At 36.5% G+C, this 23,982-nt stretch overlaps 1 protein-coding gene and 1 pseudogene across 1 annotated transcript in view; one reads left to right on the top strand and one right to left on the bottom strand.

Moving 5' to 3' along the window:
* ZDHHC15 (zinc finger DHHC-type palmitoyltransferase 15) overlaps positions 1-23,716 on the bottom strand; it is a 197,836-nt gene extending 174,120 nt beyond the window's left edge. Inside the window, exon 1 of the mRNA XM_045995724.1 lies at positions 23,193-23,716. Within this exon, the coding sequence (XP_045851680.1) occupies positions 23,193-23,328 (136 nt within the window). The 5' untranslated portion in view covers positions 23,329-23,716. The remainder of the gene's footprint in view (positions 1-23,192) is intronic.
* LOC123935221 lies at positions 3,115-9,117 on the top strand (annotated as a pseudogene).
* Positions 23,717-23,982: the final 266 nt, after the last annotated feature.

The raw sequence follows: 23,982 nt of genomic DNA, 5'->3' as shown, positions 1-23,982 counted from the left end.
TATTTAACACAGTACTAGAAGTCCTAGCCTCAGCAATCAGACAACAAAAAGAAATTAAAGGCATCCAAATCGGCAAAGAAGAAGTCCAACTATCACTCTTTGCAGATGATATGATACTGTATGTAGAAAACCCAAAAGACTCCACTCCAAATCTGCTAGAACTTGTACAGGAATTCATTAAAGTGTCAGGATATAAAGTCAATGCACAAAAATCAGTTGCATTTCTCTACACCAACAATAAGACAGAAGAAAGAAAAATTAAGGAGTCAATCCCATTTACAATTGCACCCAAAACCATAAGATACCTAGGAATAAACCTAACCAAAGAGGCAAAGAATCTATACTCAGAAAACTAAGAAGTACTCTTGAAAGAAATTGAGGAAGACACAAAGAAATGCTGGCGAGGATTCAGAGAAAGGGGAACCCTCCTACACCGTTGGTGGGAATGCAAGCTGGTGCAACCACTCTGGAAAACAGCATGAGGTTCCTCAAAATGTTGAAAATAGAACTACCCTATGACCCAGCAATTGCACTACTGGGTATTTACCCTAAAGATACAAACATAGTGATCCGAAGGGGCACGTGCCCCCGAATGTTTATAGCAGCAATGTCTACAATAGCCAAACTATGGAAAGAACCTAGATGTCCATCAACAGATGAATGGATAAAGAAGAAGTGGTATATATACACAATGGAATACTATGCAGCCATCAAAAGAAATGAAATCTTGCCATTTGCGACAACGTGGATGGAACTAGAGGGTATCATGCTTAGTGAAATAATTCAATCGGAGAAAGACAACTATCATATGATCTCCCTGATATGAGGAAGTGGAGATGCAACATCGGGGGTTAGGGGGGTAGGAAAAGAATAAATGAAACAAGATGGGATCAGGAGGGAGACAAACCATAAGAGACTCTTAATCTCACAAAACAAACTGAGGGTGGCCGGAGGGAAGTGGGGTAGGGAGAGGGTGGTGGGGTTATGGACATTGTGGAGAGTATGTGCTATGGTGAGTGCTGTGAAATGTGTAAACCTGGCAATTCACATACCTGTACCCCTGGGGCTAATAATACATTATATGTTTATAAAAAATAAAAAATTTAAAAAATAAACTATTGAATGAAAAATATCTGTCAAGAATCTAATAACATAAAACACTATCCTTCAAAAAATGAAGGATAAAATAAGACATTCACAGATAAAAGTGATTGAATTCATCACTGGTAGAAGTGTCCTTTAAGAAATGACAGAGTTCTGCAGGAAGAAATGAAAGTGCACTAACTGTAACTGAAACCATTAAAAGAAACCAAGAATACTGGTAAAGGTAACTATGTATGTAAATATAAAAGCTATTAGGATTGTATTTTTGGTTTATAGTTCTTTTATTTAGTATGTGATTTAAAAAATAAATAAATAAGACAATAATAAATCTGTGTTAAGAGGCATACAATTTATGATGATGCAATATGGAAGAGGTACCAACATAATGTGGGGACTGGAGCTGAAAAGGAGTAGTTTTGTATACTGTTATACTAAGCTGGAATTGATTCAAATTAATTATTTGGACTTTATTATAAATTTTAATTATATTATCAAGGGTAAGCACTATGAAAAAAGATATACATATATATAATGAAATTACAAAAAATTGAAATGGGTGCATTAAAAATCAATTAAAAAATAAGGATACAAATAAAAATAAAAAATAACTAAATAACAATGAAGTAAAACAATAGGCCTACACATACTACACTACACATATATTAGAAACACAAAACTTTAAAATACTGACAACACCATATGCAGATAAGGATGTGGGGAAACAGGAAATCTCACCCATTGTTGGTGGGAATGCAAAATGGTACAATTTGGAATACAGTTTTTCAAACACATCCATGTAAATAAAAACTGAAAAAGATCTAGGGGAGCTATATTAATATCAGACAAAAAGACTTTAAATTAAAAATTGATACAAAAGGAGGAGAGAGGGAAGATGGCAGTGGGTAAGAGGACCCTAGCCTTGTCTCATCCTATGAACAAAAAAGAAAATTTACCTGAAGAAAGAAGAGTTGAAAACTTCCTTTATCTGATGAAGGGAACAGATGTTCACATCCAGGAAGCATAGAAAACTCCCATCAAAATCAAAAATAGCAGGCCAACATCAAGGCATATTATGAATAAATTTTCAAAATACAGTGATAAAGAAAACATCTTAAAAGCATCAAGATATAAGAACTAAGAAATCCTTAACTTATAAGGGAAGACCCATAAGGCTAGCTGGAGATTTCTCAACAGAAACTTGGCAAACCAGATGGGAGTGGGATGATAAATTCAAAGTGCCAAATGGATAAAATCTGCAGGCAACAATACTCTATCCACCAAGGCTGTTATTCAGAATAAATGAGAGATAAAGAGTTTCCCAGACAAGCAAAAACTAAAGGTGTTTGTGACCACTAAACCAGTCCAGCAAAAGATATTAAAGGGGACTCTCTGAGGGCAAAGGAGAGACCAACAGCAATAAAGACAAGAAAGGATCAAAGAAAATCTCCAGAAACAATTACAAAACAAGTGATGAAATGGAAATAAATATATATCTATCAATGATTACTATGAATGTAAGTGGACCAAACACTCCAATCAAAAAACAGGGCTGATACCTGGGTGGTAAAGTTGGTTGAGTGTCCAACTGATGGTTTCAGCTTGGGTCATAATTTTGGGGTCATGAGATCAAGCCCTGCATCGGGCTCCATGCTCAGTACAGAGTCTATTTGGGATTCTCTTTCCCCTCTCCCTTTGCTCTTCCCCCACACCAGTCTCTCTCACAAATAAACAAATAAATATTTAAAAAATATATAGGGTGTCAGAATGAATAAAATACAAGACCCAGCTATCTGCTGCCTATAATAGACTCATTTACTCACCTGCAGATTGAAAATGAGAGGATGGAAATATATTTATTATGCAAATGGACATCAAAAGAAAGTGGGAGTGGCAATATTTGTTTTGGAAAAACTAGACTTTAAAGAAAGACCATAACAAGAGATACAGAAGACAGAAACAGAAGCAACGTGGAGGAGACAGCACTGATCTGGGGGCAGAGCCTCTACCACCATGAGCCTCCTCAAAAAGCCCAAAACTGAGATGACCATGAAAGCACTGCAGGAGTGGCAGGAGGAAGGAGTAAACATGGATCCACTCTCTGTGCTAATGCAATAGTGAAGAACAACGCTCTTCTTGTGATCATGAATTGGCGTAACAGTAAGAAGCTCCTGGGCCCTGTGAAAGCCAGTGACAGGCACTGTAACGTGGTGGTGGAGAATGTCAAAGAGATGTGGACCAAAGTCCCCAAGAGTGGCAAGGACAAGCAGTACAAGCCAGTAAATAAAGACTGCTACATCTCAGAAATGTTCCTGATTGGGGACTTGGGCTTCATGGTTCTGCAGAATCTCAACTGCAGGCAAGTAGGGAACTCCTCCCCACCGTAAGACTATCCTTGCTTATCCTACAAAGACCTGCCTTTGCAATGGGAATAAGAAAATCCCGTGGTTCCATTTATGTATGTCAACACATATTTTTTTTATTTCATCTAGATATTTTGAAACCAGGTCACTTTATTAAGCTTATTAGTTTCATAGTTTTCTAGTTGATTTGCTTAGATTTTTCCAAGATGGCAAATATATCAATAACAAATAATGAGCTTTTCTCCTTCCCAATATGCAAGTCTCTTATTTCCTTTTCTTGGCTTATTATAATATCTAAAACATCCAGAATGATATAGCTAAAATATAACAATATAAATTTAAAAAGATAAGGTCCTGTGTTTCATCTAGCAGCAAACAAAAAGGACATGATGTCATAATAAAAGGGACAATCCAACAAGAATATCTAACCATGATGAATATTTACGCACCCAACATGGAAGCATCTGAATATATAAAACAATTAATAACAAACATAAAGAAACGTATTGACAGTAATACAAGTATAGTAGGGGACTTTAACAACCCACATACATCAATAGAAAGATCATTTAAACAGAAGGTCAACATGGAAACAATGGCTTTGAACCAGATGGTCTTAACAGATATATTCACAATATTCTATCCTAAAGCAGTAAAATACACATTCTTTTAAAGACTATATGGGATATTCTCCCATATAAATCACGTATTGGGTTACACATAACGCAGAAACTAAAACAAAGATTGAAATCATACTATGAATCTTTTCTGACCACAGCACTACGAAACTAGAAGTCAATCACAAGAAAAACTATGGAAACACCACAAATATATGGAGGCAACACAACATGCTACTAAACAATGAATGGGTCAACCAGGAAATCAACTAAGGAATTAAAGAGTTTGTAGAAACAAATGAAAATGAGTACACAACAGTCAAAACATCTGGGATGCAAAAAAGTGGTCCTAAGAGGGAAGTATATGGCAATTCAGGCCTAAATTAAGAAGCAAGAAAAACTTGAAATTAACAACTTAACATCTCACCTATAGGAGGTAGGAAGAGCAAAAAATGAAGCCTTAATCTAGCAGAAGGAAGGACATAGTAAAGATTGGAGCAGAAATAAATGATACAGAAACTAAAAAAAAAAAAAAATCAATGAAATTAAGACCTAGTTCTTTGAAAAAAACTAATACAATTAATAAACCTCTAGCCAGACTTATCAAAAAAAAAAAACAGAAAGGACCCAAATGAATAAAATTACAAATGAGAGAAGAGAAAGAACAACCCACATCACAGAAATACAAACTGTTATAAGTAAATATTATGAAAAACCATATGCTAACAAATTAGACAACCTGAAAGGAATGGATAAATTCCTAGAAATATATAAACTGCTAAATCTGAAGGAAACAGAAAACTTGAATGACTGATAACTAGCAAAGAAACAGAAAAACAGAAACAGAAATCAAAAAAATTCCCACAAACAAAACTCTAGGGCCAGATGGTTTCCAAAGGGAATTCTAACAAACATTTAAAGAAGAGGTAATATATATTCTTCACAAACTATTCCAAAAAGTAGAAAAGGAAAGAATACTTCCAAATTCATTCCATGAGGCCAACATTACCCTGATACCAAAACCAGATAAGGATTCCACTAAAAAAAGTGACTATAGGCCAATATTGCCAATGAATATGTATGCAAAAGTTCTCAGCAAAATACTAGCAAATCAAATCCAAGAGTACATTAAACAGTCACTCAACATGATCAAGTGGGATTTATTTCTGGGCTGCAAGGGTGGTTCAGTATTCACATATCAATCAACATGATACACCACATTAATAAAAGAAAGGATAAGAACCATAAGATCATTTCAATAGATGCAGAAAAAGCATCTGACAAAGTACAACATCCATTCATGATAAAAATACTCAACAAAGTAGGTTTAGTGGAAACATATTTCAACATAAGAAAGACCATATACTGGGGAGCCTGGGTGGCTCAGTGGGTTAAGCCTCTGCCTTCAGTTCAGGTCATGATCCCAGAGTCCTGGGATCGAGCCCCGCATTGGGCTCTCTGCTCAGCGGGGAGCCTGCTTCCCCCTCTCTCTCTGCCTGCCTCACTGCCTGCTTGTGATCTCTGTCTGTCAAATAAATAAATAAAATCTTAAAAAAAAAAGACCATATATGAAAAACCCACAGCTTATATCATGCTCGATGAGGAACACCTGAGAGCATTTCCTCTATAGTCAGGAAGAAAACAGGGATGTCAATTCTCACCACTATTATTTAACAGAGTAGTGGAAGTCATAGCCACAGCAATCAGGCAACAAAAATAAATAAAAGGTATCCAAATCAGCAAGGAAACAGTCAAACTTTCAAATGACATATTTTCGGATGACATAATACTCTATATAGAAAACCCAAAACATTCCACCTGAAAATTGCTAGAACTGATACACAAATTCAGTAAAATTGAATACAAAATCAACATACAGAAATCTGTTTCATTTCTATACAGTAATAATGAAGGAGCAGAAAGAGAAATCAAAGAATCGATACCATTTACGACTGTACCAAAAAATCATAAAATACCTAGGAATAAACCTGTCCGAGGAGGTAAAATACCTATACTCTGAAAGCTAGAAAACAATGATGAAAGAAATTGAAGATGACATAAAGAAATGGAGAGACATTCCATGCTCATGGATTAGAAGAACAAATATTGTTAAAATGGCTATACTATCCAGAGCAATCAACACATTCAATGCAATCCCTATTAAAATACCAAAGACATTTATCACAGACATACAGAAAATAATCTCAAAATTTGTATAGAACCACAAAAGACCCTGAATAACCAAAGCAACCTTGATAAAGGAAATCAAAGCTGGAGGTATAACAATTCTGGACTTCAAGTTATATTACAAGGCTGCAGTGATCAAAACAGTATGATATTGGCACAAAAAAAGACACATAGATAAAGGGAACAGAATAAAAATACCAGAAATGAACCCACATATCCATGGCCAGTTAATCTTTGACCAAGCAGCAAAAGATATCCAATGGGAAAAAGACAGTCTCTTCAACAAATAGTGCTGAGAAAACTGGACAGCAACATACAAAAGAATGAAACTGGACAACTTTCTCCCACCATTTATGAAAAGAAATTAAAAATGCATTAAAGATTAGGGTACCTGGGTGGCTCAGTTGGTTAAGCATCTGACTCTTAGATTGGGCTCAGGTTATGATCTCAGGGTCATGAGACTGACCCCCATGTTGGGTTCCATGTTCAGGGTGGAGTCTGCTTAAGACTCTCTCTCTCTCCCTGCCCCTCCCCCTGCTCTCTCTTCCTCTCTAAAATAAATAAATCTTTTAAAAATTCATTAAAGAGCTAAATGAAAAAACTGAAATCATCAAAATCCTAGAAAGGAACACAGGCAGTAACCTCTTCAATATCGGCCATGGCAACTCCTTTCGAGATATGTCTCCTGAGGCAAGGAATACAAAAGCAAAAATAAACTACTGGGACTCGTTAAGATAAAAAGCATCTACACCATGAAGGAAATAATCAGCAAAATTAAAAAGCAACCTATGGAATGAGAGAAAATATTTGGTAACGACAAATCTGACAAAGGGTTAGTATCCAAAATATATAAAGAACTCAGGAAATTCAGCACCCAATTATTTAAATTGATTATTTAAATATTATTATTTATTTATTTATTTAATTTATTATTTTTATTATATTTATTATTATTTTATTATTATTTTATAATATAAAATATAATATTATTATATATAATAATATAATAAAATTATAATATAAAATATAATAAAATATAAAATAAATTTTATTAATTTTTATTATTATTTATTAAATAAATTTATTTATTTAATTTAATTATTATTTAAATATTATTAAATATGATTATTTAAATCAATAATCTGATTTAAAAATGTGCAGAAAACATCAATAGACATTTTTCCAAAGAAGACATACAGATGACCAACAAACACATGAAAAGATGCTCAATATGACTCATCATCAGGAAAATGCAAATCAAAACTACAATGAAATACCATTTCACACATTTCAGAATGACTGAAATCAAGGCAAGGGAAAAAAAAGAGTAGAAAGTAAACTATTAGGACTTCATCAAAATAAAAAACTTCTGCATAGTAAAGGCAACAATACACAAAACTAAAAGGCAACCTATGGAAGGGGGGAAGATATTTGCAAATGACATTTGTAATAAAGAGTATCCAACATATATAAAAATGTATGAAAAAATCCAACAGTGAAAAATAAATAATCCAATTAGAAAATGGGCAAAGGACATGAATAGAAATTTTTCCAAAGAAGACATCCTGATGGCCAACAGACACATGAAAATATGCTCTACATCACTAATTATCAGGAAAATGAAAATTAAAATGACAATGAGATATCATCTCACACCTGTCAGAATGGCTAGACTCAACAACACAAGCAACAACAGGTATTGGCAAGTATGTGGAGAAACGGGAACCCTCTTGCACTGCTGGTAGAAATGCAAACTGTTGCACCCACTCTGCGAAACAGAAGGAGGTTCCTCAAAAAGTTAAAACAGTACTACACAAAGATTCAACAATTACACTATTAGGTGTTTATGCCAAAATACAAAATACTAATTCTAAGGGATATAGGCACACTGATGTTTACAGCAGCATTATCTAGAATAGGAAAATTATAGAAACAGCTCAATTGTCCAGCAATTTATGAATGGATAAAGAAGATGTGGTGTGTATATATATATATATATACATACATACATAATGGAATAGTATTCAGCCATAAAAAGGATGAAATTGTGACATTTGCAACAACATGAATGGCACTACAGAGTATTACAGTAAGCAAAATAAGTTTGTCAGAGAAAGAGAAATACCATATGATTTCACTCATATGTGGAATTTAAAAAACAAAACAAAAGAGCAAAGGGGAATAAAATAGAGAGACAAACCAAGAAACAGTCTCTTAACTATAGAGAAGAAACTAAAGGTTACCAGAGGTGAAGTGGGAGGGGATGGGTTAAATAGGTGATTGGGATGAGGAATGTAACATGTAACATAACTGAAGGGAACAGCAGATTGTATTAAAATTTTACCTTGAGACTAAAGAAAAACTAGAGAGAGGATGAGTAAGAAAATAGAGGACTTGAACAACACTATAAACCAATCAGTCTAACAGATATATGAAAACACTGAACCCAACAACAGAAAAATACACATTCTTCTCAAATGTACATGGAACATTTGCCATTTTAAACCATATAATAAACTACAAAACAAATCTCAATAAATTTAAAAGATTGAAATGATACAAAGTTTCTTTTCTGACACAATGGAATTAAACTGGAAATGAATAATAGTAAGAACTATAAAATTTTAAATATGGGGAAATTAAACATTAAACTCATTTTTTAATTTATATCTAATCAGCGTATGAAGGTCTTAATGTTTTGCTATATTTACTTCAGGTATTCTTAATTTTTTTTTAATTTGAGTATGGTTGACACAATGTTTTATCAGTTGCAGGCATACATTGTGACTCAACAAGTGTATGTTTTGCTAAAAAATACACTATTAAGCAATGGATCAAGGAATAAATGACAAGTGAAAAAGAAAATACTTTGAGATGAATGACTATATTAACACAACATACCAAATCTAACAGGATACAGTAAAAGCAGTACTCAAGAGGTAAATTTATGGCTTTAATTTTTCTTCTAAAGATTTTATTTATTTACTTAAGAAAGAGAGAGAGAGAGCACAGAGGGAGAGGGAGAAGCAGACCCCCCCCCCCCGAGCAGAAGCCTGATGCAAGGCTCAGTCCCAGTACCCTGGGTCATGATCCGTACCAAAGGCAGACATTCAACAGAAGGAGCCAGGCAGGTGCCCCAAATTTATGGCTTTAAATGCCTACATTATTAAAGAGCAAAAATATAAAATCAATAATCTTACTTTATACCTTAAGGAAATAAAACAGAAGAGAAAACTAAAATCAAAGCTAGCAGAAGGATATAATGAAGACTTGAGAAAAACAAAATAGAGAACTCAAAAACAATAGAATCAATGAAACTGAAAGTTGGGACCTTGAAAAAAATCAACAGAATTGACAAACCTTCAACTAGCCAGGTCAGGAGAGAGGACTCACATTACTAATATCAGAAATACAGTGGAGATAGTAAAAGAGAGGTTACATAAATAGAAAGGATTATAATAGTATAGGATCAATTATATATGAACAAATTGGTAACCTAAATGAAATAGACAAATTCCTGAAAACACAGAAATGACCAAAACTGAGTTAAGAAGAAAGAAAATCTGAGCAGACACAAAAAGTAAAAAGACTGAATCAATAATCAAAAACCTCCCAACAACAACAAAAAATCCAAGACCAGATAGAGTCAGTGGTAAATTGTACCAAATACTTAAAGAAGAATAAACATCCATCCTTCTCAAACTGTTAAAAAATCAAAGACAGAACACTTCCTAGCTTACTCTATAATGCCAGCATTACCCTTATACCTGTGGTGGATAAAGATACCACAAGAAAATAAAACAACATACAAACATCTCATGAATATATAGATGTAACACTACTGAAAAATTACCAGCAAACCAAATTCAGCAGCATATTAGAGGATTATACATCATGGTCAAGTGAGATGTATCCAAAAATCGTAAGTCTACTTCAACATATGAAAATCAATAATGTAATACCCTATATTAAGAGAATAAAGGAAAAAAAAATAGTCTCCATTGATGCTAGAAAAGTATTTGACAAGATACCACAAACTTTTATGGATAAAAAATAGTCAAGAAACTAGGAATAATGCATGAGGTTTTCTTTTTCTCCACATCCTTGTCAATGCTTATTGTTTCTTCTGTTTTTGATTTTAGCTATTCTGACAGGTGTGGGGTAATATCTCATTGTGGTTTTGATTTGCACTTCCCTAACGATGAATGATGTTGACCATTTTTCAGGTGTCTGTTGGCCATATGGATGTCTTCTTTGGAGAAATGTCTCCTCATGTCTTCTGCCCATTTTTTAAATGGATTGTTTTGTGGTGTTGAGTTGTATCAGTTCTTTATATGTTTTTGGATACTTATCCTTTATCAGATATGTCATTTGCAAATATCTTCTCCCATTTAATAAGTTGCCTTTTAGTTTTGTTGGTTGTTTTCTTTGCTGTACAGAAGCTTTTTATTTTGACATAGTCCCATAGCTTATTTTTGCTTTTATTTCTATTGCCTCAGGAGACAGACCTAAAAAAAATGTTGCCATGGTTGATGTCAGAGAAATTATTGGTTGTGTTCTCTTCTAGGATTTTTATGGCTTCAGGTCTCACATTTAAGCTTTTCTTTTTTTCTTATTTTCTTTTAATACGTTATGTTAGTCACTGTAGTATATCATTAGTTTTTCATGTAGTGTTCCATGATTCATTGTTTGCGTATAACACCCAGTGCTCCATGCAATACATGCCCTCCTTAATACCCAGCACTGGGCTAACCCATCCCCCTACCCCCCCTTCTGAAAGCCTCAGTTTGTTTCCCAGCGTCCAGAGTCTCTCATGGTTCATCTCCCTCTCTGATTTTCCCCCCTTCATTTTCCCCTTCCTTCTCCTAATGTCCTCCATGCTATTCCTTATGTTCCACATGTAAGTGAAACCATATGATAATTGTCTTTCTCTGGTTGACTTATTTCACTTAGTATAATCCACTCCAGTTCCATCCATGTCAAAGCAAATGGTGGGTATTCATCCTTTCTGATGGTTGAGTAATATTCCATTGTAGATATGGACCACATCTTCTTTATCCATTAGTCTGTTGAAGAGCCTAGTAGTACAATTCCTGGGTCATAGGGTAGCTCTATTTTTAACATCTTGAGGAAACTTCATGCTGTTTTCCAGAGTGACTATACCAGCTTGCATTCCCACCAACAGTGTAAGAGGGTTCCCCTTTCTCCATATCTTCACCTTATTGCACTGCCTAAAACTTGCAGTACAACATGAACAGAAGTGGTAAAAAATTCCATTTGTTCAATGGAATATTATTCAGCCATAAATAAGAATTAAATCTTGCCATTTTCAACAAAATGGACAGAGGTGGAGAATATAATGCTAAGCAAAATAAGTAAGAGATAGACAACAAATACCTTATGATTTCATTCATAGGTAGAATGTAAGAAACAGAGCTAGCAAGCACAGGAAAAAGAGAGAGAGAGAGAGAGAAACCAAGAAACCTGACTCTTAACTAAAGAGAACGAATTGATGGTTACCAGAGGGTAGGCTGGGGGGGAGAAATGGGTGAAATAGGTGATGGGGATTAAGGAGTCCAAGTGTGATGATGAGCATGGAGTAATGTACAGAATTGTTGAATCACTATATTGTATACCTGAAACTAATATAATATTTTATGTTAACTATACAAGAAATAAATTTGTTTTTGAAAAAAGAAATTAGGAATAGAAGTGAAGTTTCTTAACTTGATAAAGGGCATTTATGAAAAACACACAGATAACAGTTTACTCAATGAAAAAAGACTAAAAACTTTTTGCTTCAGATAAGAAACAAAAAAAGGATACCTGTTTTTACCACTTCTGTTCATGTTGTACTGCAAGTTTTAGGCAGTGCAATAAGGCCAAAAAAAGAAAAAAAAAACCCAAATTGGAAAGAAGGAATGAAATTATTTCTATTGGCAGATGGTGATCCTACTGTATAAATAATTCTAAGGAACAACTGAAAAACCTCTTAGAGCTAATAAGAAAATTCAGTGAAATTACAGAATATAAGATCAAGAGCCCATAGTTTTATTTCTGTGCACTAGCAAAGAAAAATCAGAAAAGGAAATTTTAAAAAAGATTCTGAATTGAGATCCCAGGAGCTAAAATGGCAGAGGAATAAGGAACCTTAATTTCACCTGGTCCCTGAAATTCAGCTAGTTACCAAATCATTCTGAACAAATGTAAAATAAATCGGGTATCTGAGAATAGAATTGCTGTAATTATACAAATAGAAAAGTGACCACTTTTTGGAAGGTAGGAGGTCTGGAGCTATGAATCTGGGGTGATACATCTGAAGATAGGGAAGAGGGTCAGGAGCTAGCTTAAAGAAACCACTACAAAGTATTTGAGCAGTGGAGTGTAAAATCAGAATTTTCAGATGTCTGCTACAGTGTGGGGCATCAATGGCTTAAAGGTGAGCAGGTGGTGAAGCAGGGCAGAATCTCAGGTGGGACAGTGTGGTAATCATGATTCCTGGGATCACAAGAACAGGGGTGACTGAATGTGGCAGTTTCTAGGCTTCAGAGTGGGGAAACCAGTTGAAAATGGAGGGTCTAGGCACCAACTTTCTGCTCAGTGTTACCATAAACTGCAAACTGCTACAAGGTCAAGCAGCTGTTCTCCAGGCAGGGGCCCAGCAAAAGGCAGAAGTGCAGCGAGACTCCCCTCCCACCCCCAGGAGGAATGGTGTAGGTTCACACCACAGGAGTCCATAAAGTTGGAAGACTAGAAACTGTGACATGTGCCTGAGATAAAAATGCCCGGTCACAGGCTGGGTGAACACAGAGTTCAAGCAGAAACCAGGGAGACAAGAGTGATTGACTGCTTTTCTGTGAGGGCTCACTGAAGAGTCTGGTAGGCAATATTAAAGCTCCGGGGCTAGAGATCTGGGTGCTGCCATTTTAATCTCCCCCACTGGTGCTGAAATCCTTCAGGGAGGAAAATAGCACCACATAGTACAATCTGCAGCCCCTTACACTGAGCCCACCCTCTGGCAAGGGGAATGCAATTCTACCTGGGCATGTACATCTGAGAATCAGTGTAACAGGCCCCTCCCCCACAAGACCAGTAGGAACAATTCACTGGCATGAAGTTTACTGATCAGAGAATGGCAAGACTTCAGTACTTGAGGAAACAGAATATAGCATTCATTTTTTATTACTTTTACTTTTATTACTATTATTTTATATATATAGCATATATACTATTATTACTATATATATACTATTATTACTATTATCCTTTGTCTTTCAGTTTTTCCAGCTATTTTATTATTTTTTAAATTCTTTTTTCATGTTTATCTTAACATTATATATATATATGTGTGGGTGTGTGTATATATATGATTTTTGGTTTCTTTCATTGTCATTTTTTATTACTTTTACTTTTATTACTATTATTTTATATATATAGCATATATACTATTATTACTATATATATACTATTATTACTATTATCCTTTGTCTTTCAGTTTTTCCAGCTATTTTATTATTTTTTAAATTCTTTTTTCATGTTTATCTTAACATTATATATATATATATGTGTGTGTGTGTGTGTATATATGATTTTTGGTTTCCTTCATTGTATTTTATTGTGTTTTTGTATATATAGGTTTTTCTTTCTTTCCTATTTTGAGGTCTAGTTTCCTTTATCAAACAAACCAAAATACCCCAGGATCTAGTTTGTCTTGTTTTGCTTTACTTCTTGTTTGGCTTTTTTCTTATTTTGATCTGTTTCCATTTTCTTCTGGTTAGTTTTGTTTATATTTTTCTGGTGTTGTTGTTCATTTTGCCTTTTCTCTCTCTTTCTTTTATTCATTTCTGGACATAATGATGAGATGGAGAAACTCAACCCAAAAGAAAGAACAGGTAGAAGTACTCACTTCTGGGAATTTAATCAATATGGTTATAAGTAAGACATCAGAACTAAAAATCAGAACAAAAATTATAAAGGCACTAGCTGGGATGGAAAAAAGTACAGAAGACAGTAGAAAATCCCTCACTGTAGAAATAAAGTCTAATCAGGTCGAAATTAAAAATGCGATTCCTGAGATGCAGTAAAAAATGGAGGCTCTAACAGCTAGTATAAATGAGACAGAAGACAGAGTCAGGGATATAGAAGTCAGGGATATATAAAACAAGGAAGCCGAGAAAAGAGAGAAACACAGCTATTGGAACATGAAGGGAGAATGAGAGAAATCATGAGATACCATAAAGCAAAATAATATTCAAATAATAAGGGTCCCAGAAGATGAAGGGGGGCAGAAGGGTTATTTGAACAAATTACAACTGAGAACTTCCCTAATTTGGGGAAGGAAACAGGCATTCAAGTCCAGGAGGCATACTGAACCCCCCTCAAAATCAATAAAAATAGGTCAACACCTTGACATACAATAGTGAAACTTGAAAATTTCAGAAGTAAAGAGAAAATCCTGAAAGCAGCTCTGGAAAAAGATCCTTAAACCTACAAGGGTAAAAAGATAAAGCTGGAAGCAAACCTGTCCAAAGAGACCTGCCAGGCCAGAAAGGACTGGCCAAGTGGGAAAACTATGCAGCCAAGAATAGTTTATCCAGCAATAATTTATCCAATTATCCAAAAATAATTTATCCAGCAAGCCTGTCATTCAGAATAGGAGAGATAGTTTCTGGGAAAAACAAAACTAAAGGAATTTGTGAACACTAAACCAGCCCTGCAAGAAATATTAGAGGAGATCCTTTGAGCACAAAGAGAGCACAAAAGTAACAAAGACTTCTGATCTTTGGACTTCTGGAACAGAGACAATCTACAGAAACAGCAACTTTACAGGTTATAAAATGACACTAAATTCATATCTTTCAATAATTACTATGAATGAATATGGACAAAAACACAGGGTATCAGATTGGATTGAAAAACAAGACCCATCGAAATGCATTGTATAAGAGACTCATTTTATAACCAAAGACACTTTCAGATTGAAAGTAAGGGGGTAGAGAACAATTTATCATTCAAATGGACATCAAAAGAAAGCTGGAATAGCCATACTTATATCAGACAAACTAGATTTCAAACCAAAGACTGAAATAAGAAGTTAAGAATGATACTATATCATAATAAAAGGGTCTATCCAACAAGATCTAAGAATTGTAAATATTTATGTCCCTAAATAGGGAGCAGCCAACTGTATAAACCAATTAATAACAAAATTTTAAAAAATACTTTGATAATAGTACAATCCTAGTAGTGGATTTTAACACCGCACTCACAGCAATGGACAAATTATCTAAGGAGAAGATCAACAGGGAAACAAGGGCTTTAAATGACACACTGGACCAGATAGACTTTACAGATATAGTCAGAGCATTTCATCCTAAAACAACAGAATACATATTCTTCTCCAGTGCACATGAAATATCCTACAGATCACAAATCACATAGATCACAAATCAGACGTCAACTGTTACAAAAAGACTGAGATCATACCATGCATATTTTCAGACCACAGTGCTTTAATACTTGAACTTAATCACATGAGAAAAATTGGAAAGAACAAAACCACATGGAGGTTAAGGAGCATGCTAGTAAAGAATGAATGGGTCAACCAGGGATATAAGAACAATTTAAAAAACACATGTAAACAAATGAAAATGAAAACAAGATAGTTCAGAACCTTTGGGATACAGCAAAGGTGCTCCTAAGCAGGAAATAAATAGCCATAAAGGCCCTTCTCAAAGAACAAGAAAAGTCTCAAATATACAACACAAACTTACACAAAAAGGAGCTGGAAAAAGAACAGCAAATAAAGCCAAAATCCATCTGAAAAAGAGAAATAACAAAGATTAGAGCAGAAATCAATGATACAGAAAGAAAAAAAAAAAACAGAACAGATCAAAGAAACTAGGAGCTAGATCTTTCAAATTAATAAGATAGATAAACCCTTAGCCAAATTTATCAAAAAGAAAAGTGAAAGGACCCAAATGAATAAAATCAAGAGTGAAAGAGGAGAAATCACAACCAACACTGAAGAAATACAACTGTAAGAGAATATTATGAGCAATTATATGACAACAAATTAGGCAATCTGGAAGAAATGGACGCATTCCTACAAACATACAAACTACCAAAACTGAAACAGAAAGAAATAGAAAACCTGAACAGACTCCTAATCAGCAATGAAATTGAAACAGTAGGGGCACCTGGGTGGCTCAATGGGTTAAGCCTCTGCCTTCAGCTCAGGTAATGATCTCAGGGTCCTGGGATCAAGCCCTACATTGGGCTCTCTGCTCAGCAGGGAGACTGCATCCCCCCATCCCGCCTGCCTCTCTGCCTACTTGTGATCTCTCTCTCTGTCAAATAAATAAATAAAATATTTAAAAAAAAGCAATTGAAACAGTAATAAACAAGAGTCCAGGGCCAGATGGCCTCCCAGGGGAATTCTACAAGAAGAATTAATACCATTTCTTCTGAAGCTGATTCAAAAAAAAAAAGAAAAAAGAAGGAAAATTTCTATGAGGGCAGCATTACCTTGATCCCCAAACCAAAAAAAGACCCCAGCAAAAAGGAGATTTACAATCAATATCCCTAATGAACATGGATGTAAAAATTCTTACAAAGATACTAGCTAATAGGATCCAACAGTACACTAAAAGGATTATTCACCACCACCAAACAGGATTTACTCCTGGGCTGCAGAGGTGGTTCAATATCCACAAATCCACCAATGTGATACACCACATTAACAAAAGAAAGGACAAGAACATTATGATCATCTCAATAGACGCAGATAAAGCATTTGACAAAATACAGAATCCTTTCTTAATTAAAACCCTCTGTAGTGTAGGGATTGAAGGAGCATACCTCAATATCACAAAAACCATATATGAAAAACCTACCGTGAATACCATCCTCAATGGGGAAAAACTGAACATTTTGTCCTAAGGTCAGGAATATGACAGGGATGTTCACTCTCACCATTGCTGTTCAACACAGTACTGGAAGGCCTAGCCTTAGCAATCATATAACAAAAAGAAATTAAAGGCATCCAAACTGGCAAAGAAGAAGTCAAACCTTCTCTCGTCCCAGACTACATGATGTTCTATGCAGAAAACCAAGAAGACTCCACCCAAAAATTGCTAGAACTGATACAGAAATTCCACAAATTAGTAAGGCATAAAACCAATGCACAGAAGTCAATTGCATTTCTAAATAATGACAATAAGGCAGAAGAAAGAGAAATCAAGGAATTGATCCATTTACAATTGCATCAAAAACACTTAGATATCTAGGAATAAACATAACCAAAAAGGTAAATTACCTGTACTCTGAAAACTATGGAACACTTATAAAAGAAATTGAGGAAGACACAAAGAAATGGAAAAACATTCCATGCTCCTGGATTGGAAGAACAAATAATGTTAAAATGTCTATATGACCCAAAGCAAATCATCCATTCAATGCATGGAATGGAATGATTCCAGTGGATGGAATGATGAAAAATAGCATCAACATTTTTCACAGACCTGGATAAAACAATCTTAAAATTTGTATGGAACTAGAAAAGACCCCAAATAGCTAGAAGAATGTTGAAAAAGAAAATCAAAATTTGAGGCATCACAATTCCAGACTTCAGGTTGTATTTATAAAGCTGTAATCATCAAGACAGTATGATACTAGCATAAAAACAGACATAGATAAATCAAAAGAATAGAGAATCCAGAAATGGACCCTGAACCCTATGTTCAGTTAATCTTCGACAAAGCAGGAGAGAATAACCAATGAAAAAAGACAGTCTCTTCAACAAACAGTGTTGCAAAAAATTGGACAGCCACATGCAGAAGAATGAAACTGGACCATTTCCTTACACCATACATAAAAATAGACTCAACATGGATGAATGTCCTAAATATGAGACAGCAACCCATCAGAATGCTAGAGGAGAGCACAGGCAGGAACCTCTTCAACCTCTGCAGCAGTAACTTCTTACTAGACAAGTCTCCAAAGGCAAGGGAACAAAAAGGCAAAAATGAACTATTGGGACTTGAAAATCAAAAGCTTTCACACAGCAAAGGAAACAGTCAACAAAACCAAAAGACAACTGACAGAATGGGAGAAGATATTTGCAAATGACATATCAGATCAAGGCCTAGTACCCAAAATCTATAAAGAACTTATCAAACTCAACACCCAAAGAACAAATAATCCAGTCAAGAAATGGGCTGAAGACATGAACAGACATTTCTCCCAAGAAGACATACAAATGGCTAACAGACACATGAAAAAATGCTCAATAGCCCTCGGCATCAGGGAAATACAAATCAAAACCACAATGAGATGACACCTCACACCAGTCAGAATGGCTAAAATTTAAAAAAGTCAGGAAATGACAGATGTTGGTAAGGGTGTAAAAAAAGGGAAACTTCCTAAACTGTTGGTAGGAATGCAAGCTGGAGCAGCCACTTTGGAAAAGAGTACAGAGGTTCCTCAGGAAGTTAAAAATAGAGCTACCCTATGACCCAGCAATTGCACAACTGGTTATTTACTCCAAAGATACAAATATAGCGATCATAAGGGGCATTTGCACCCCAATGTTTATAGCATCATTGTCCATAATCGCCAAATTGGAAAGAGCCCAGATGTCCACTGACAGATGAATGGATAAAGAAGATGTGGTACACACACACACACACACACACACACACACATGTGTATATATACACACATACATACATACAATGGGATATTAGGCAGCCATCAAAAAGAATGGAATCTTGCTATTTGCAATGACATGGATAGAACTAGAGGGTATTATGCTCAGCAAAAGAAGTCAGTCAGAGAAAGACAATTATCATATGATCTCACTGGTATGTGGACTTTAAGAAACAAAATGGGATCATAGGGAAAGACAGAAAAAAATAAAAAATAAAAGAAGACAAAACCAGAGAGGGAGACAAATCATAGGAGACTCTTAAGGATAGGAAACAAAAGCATTGCTGAAGGGGTAGGGGGTGCACAGATGGGGTAACTGGGTGATGTAAATTAAGGAGGACATGTGATGTAATGAGCACTGGGTATTATATAAGACTGATGAGTCACAGGTCTGTACCTCTGAAACCAATAATATATTTTATGTTAATTAATTGAATTTAAATAAAAAATGTTTAAAAATGGGCAAAAGACATGAATAGACATTGTTCAAAGAAGATATACAGATGCGTCATATTCTTTAACTCTCACAACAATGCTCTAAATGGCATATAGTAAGTGCTAAGGAAATATTTGTGGTATGAATGAACAACCGTATAAGAAAGGAACCATGTGTGGCAACTTTGGTTGAGAAAGAGTAGGCAAATTGCCGCAGATCTCCTAGTTAGTAAGTGGCAGAATTCAAACTTTAAAAGACAAAAATACCACTTTTGGCTTGAGTTCTAACCTGAAATTACAGATAAAGACATCAGGTTCTATTTCTAGAAAGGTCATTAATATTACTTTTTGAGTCATATTGAAATTTAAACTGTTAATTTGGTTGTGTTGTTTTGGTTTCAAACAAACTTGACACCCAACTCCCCACTATTTCTTAAACAAGTGACTTAGGAAGATTTGATTTAACCTCTCTGAAACCAAGGTTTCAGAAGATTATAAAATGAAGATGACAGAATGAAGGCGGAGCCATAATTGGAAGTGAAGGCTACCTTACTCTCCTGGTTTTTAAATAATGGTAACTGATGCAAAATGTTAAGAAAACACTGTGCAGATCAAATAAAATACATCTGCAGGCGACATTTGGCCCATTAGTCACAAGTTTTGCCTTCTGTATTTGTTTTTTTTAAGATTTTAATTTATTTGACACAGAGAGGGAGATCACAAGTAGGCAGAGAGAGAGAGGGGGAAGCGGCTCCCCGCTGAGCAGAGAGCCCGATGCGGGGCTCAATCCGAGGACACTGAGACCATGTCCTGAGCCGAAGGCAGAGGCTTAACCCACTGAGCCACCCAGGCGCCCCACCTTCTGTATTTGTTAAAAGAAGGCAGAGAGTTAGGACACTATAGTGGTTAAAGCATGGACTATGGAACCATATTGCCTGGGTTGCCACCCAAGTTGGACAATTTACTAGCTCTATGACCCTAGGCAACCTTTTTCATCTGTCTGTGCCTCAGTTTTCTTGTCTTTAAAATGGGAATGTACCTTAGAAGGTCGTTATGAGAATTGAATTTGTGGGGGGGGCGCGTAGGCGGGTGTACGTGCACAGGAACCATTTAAAACAGTGCCTGGCATATAACAAGTGATCTGCAAATATGTTAAATAAAGCAAAATTTAAAAGCTCTAAGTTTCCTTTAACTATTTTCACTGATTCCAGCTCGATAGTTGCCTCAGTTTGCACATCTGTAAAATGGGGACAATAAGGGTACCTACTTTGTATGGTTATTATCAGGACTAAGTAATTTAATATAGAGAGAATTAAGATATCTACAGTACTTACATTACCTAGAACAGATTAAGCACTATGTAACTGTCAGCCATTACTATTATTAATTTTTAAAATGAATGCTTGGCTAAGCTCATGTAAGTCAGTACTGCAAAACTTTAAAATATGCTTAGTAGTGTTTACAAGATGGCACTGATCCTAAGAAGCAAAGCCCATAGTATAATATTGGAGCTGAACTTTTAACCCATTAGTCAGTCATTCAAAAAAGCCAAGTGGTGAAGTCTGAGAACAGTAAAACTTCCCAATCATTGCATAGCCCACTTAATACTCATCAATAAAGCTGAGGTTTATTGTTGGGGTAAAGTTTGAAATAAACTTTGAGATAAAAAGGAAAAAAGCCTAAATTTGCATCTATAAAGGCAACTAATTGAATTTATTTTTTAACGTCTCAGTACATTTTCAATAATAAATCTAAGAAGGAGAAGTAGAAAATTCAAACTCCCATGCATAGTTAGAAGAAATTTTTATACTGGCAAACACAGTTATCTCCTGGCTCCCTACTTAATCTCCACCTACCTGGAGTAAACTAGTATTTTGTCAAATATATAAGAGAAGGAAGTTGTAAGAAGGGTCAGGTCCTGGGTTTGGACAAAACAATGCCCTAACCATAATTTTTAAGATGTTAAGAGCCTAGTATAAAAAAATAAAGATATTGTGGAAGGACTTGGCAGTGCATAGATGACAAATGGGACAAATAAGATTCCTAGTGTGAGGGAACCAGAAATATGTTGGAACTTCATAGTGAATGAATGGGGATCATTGCAGGACACAAGTTTAAAGGTGTATTTCTTACACTGAAGTGACAATAACTATTAGTGAATCTCTGTTGAGAAGAGATGGAAATTCTTTAATGGGAGAAGATAGAGGCAAGGGGAGATCTCACTTGAGAAAAAGAGAAGGTCTGTTGTGAGGAGACAGGATATAATATAAAAACTCCATTGTGAATTTATAAGAACACCATAAACCCTTTAGTGATAAGAATAGGTGACTGGGGCAATACAACTGGGGAACATACAGGATAGGATGTTGTGGTTTGTGTCAGGAAATACTGTGGAATTCTGAGTTTGAAAGCATAAGATATGATGTGGGAACCATTTTCTAGATAAGGGGTTGGAACTCTCTATAATGTGACAGGACAGGGTACAAGAGGAGATTCTAGATTTATAAAAGGGATGGTCTAATAAAACGGGACAAGACATGAGGCTCCCATGGGCGGTGAAGGATATATTAGAAATCCCAGTAGAAAAGGATGGTGTTTTCCTAGTTTGAGAAGACAGGGGAAAGGACAACCCTAGAGGGAAATAAGATAAAATAATAATAATAATAATAATAATAATAACTTAGAGAAAGAGGATGGCAAAATGTGGGGCTAACAATAAAAGAGAACTACAGGAGGTGGGGAGTAGTTTTCAAAAAAGATAACAAGGGGGTAGTATCATTAGAAAAGTAGTGGCCCTTGGGGCGCTGTATGAGATGTTGTGGAAAGTCTTATGGGAGGGTAAAGAGGACACTAATATGAGAAGAGAGTGGACAGGCATGACCATATTGTGATAAAAGCAGGGTGCCTAGTATGAGATGTGAGAAAATAATGTGGGGACCCTAGTGGAGAAGAGTGAATGCTCCTCAAAACAGGAGAGCAGAACACTAAAAGGAACCCCTTTTATTCTGATAAAATCAGGGGCTCTAAGGTGAGGGGACAGGACAAGATGTATTGTAGGACTCTCATTCCACTGGAGAAGATGACAAAATGGTAAAGCCCACAGGGAAAGAGAATAAAGGGGCCATTTTCATTTTGTGAAAAGGGGAGACCCAGTGGGATAAAACAAGGCATACTGTGGGGTTCTAAGTGGGAGAAGCTGTGAAGCACTTCAGCCAGTGTGAGAGGATCATGGAAAAAGGATGAATTCCAGTGTTGGAAAAAAGAGTGCTAGTAAGAGATTACAGGAAATGTTTTGGGCTTCCTTTAGTAGGAAGGAATGCGAAAATGTGGGGCTCCGAGTTGGATGCATTGGTGGGATTCTTGTGCAAGCAGTTTAATGATACAGGGTGGGTTTCCCAATTCTGTAGGGTGGGAGGCCCCAGAACGAGAACACCAGGGACAAGTGGTTGTCCTGTATGACAAAAGGGGGCTATAGTGGAAAGTGCCAGGAGATTCTTGTGGGTATGGCCAGGGAATAAGGGAAAAAACCCTCAATGGGAAGCGATGGCGACATGCTGGGACCCTCGCGGGAAGACTGTGAAGAAATATTGTGAGAGGCCAAGGCTGAAGACGAGGAGGTCTCCCAAGAGCTAAGAACAAACAATCCCCTCCCCTCAAAAAAAAAAAAAAAAAAAAGCCCTGCAGCGTGATGGCTAACACCGGGAGGGCGACGCCAGTGTTAAGGGTAGGAAAATTATGCTGGAGCATGATTTCCCCACCGTAGGTGCCCAGCTCCACTTACCCAGGCAGAGTTCAAAGACGTAGGCGTAGTAGGACCAAAGCACAACGAGGACAATAACGAGCACTGGCACCCAAGAAAGTACTCGGCGGCAGCACCGTAGCCCCCCGGACAGAGCCATCTTCCAGCTCCGCCGCATCTTTGGATCGAAGATCGACCGAGCAGGCCTGCCGGCGCTGAGTCTAAACTGCCCGGCCCGGAGCTGGGAAGCAGGAAGGCGCGCGGCGCGCTATGCGGCGCTCCACTGCCTAGCCTGGCGGGAACCGTCTCAAGGAGCAGATACCACCTGTAATGCTGCGGGGCAGAGCACGCCCTGCCGAGCACAATAGGCGTGAGTCATGGCGAGGAGGAACTGGCCTTGCTGGAGCGGAAGGTGATCTGCCCCGCAGTCGAGGCTGGGCACGCTCGGAGGGAATGCAGTCCCTCCCCTTTTCTCCTCTTCCACAGCCTTGCCACAGCGCTAGATGCAGAGCTAGACCTCTGCAAAACAGTGAAGCTCAAGAAATTTGGGTCCGCCCATCCGCTTTTACTGCACTGCGTCCCCCCCCCCGCCCCCAATCTCCTTTTTTCTCTCTTTCTGTTTTGTTGGTGGTGGTGGTGGTTTTTTGTTTTTTTGTCTTTTGTCTCTCTGTTTCCCACACACGTTTGTGTTTCAACACAAACGCGGGAGCACACGTACACGCTGTACGAAAGATGCCAGCCATAGCCTCTCAAGACTGAAAGGTTATCCAACCCCATCCTCCCACCGCCGCTAGAACAATGTGCTTAACGCGTAGTGCCGCAATCACTGCTT

Source organism: Meles meles, chromosome X, assembly GCF_922984935.1.
Source record: "Meles meles chromosome X, mMelMel3.1 paternal haplotype, whole genome shotgun sequence".
NCBI lineage: Eukaryota > Metazoa > Chordata > Mammalia > Carnivora > Mustelidae > Meles > Meles meles.
This window is presented reverse-complemented; position numbering and strand designations above follow the sequence as displayed.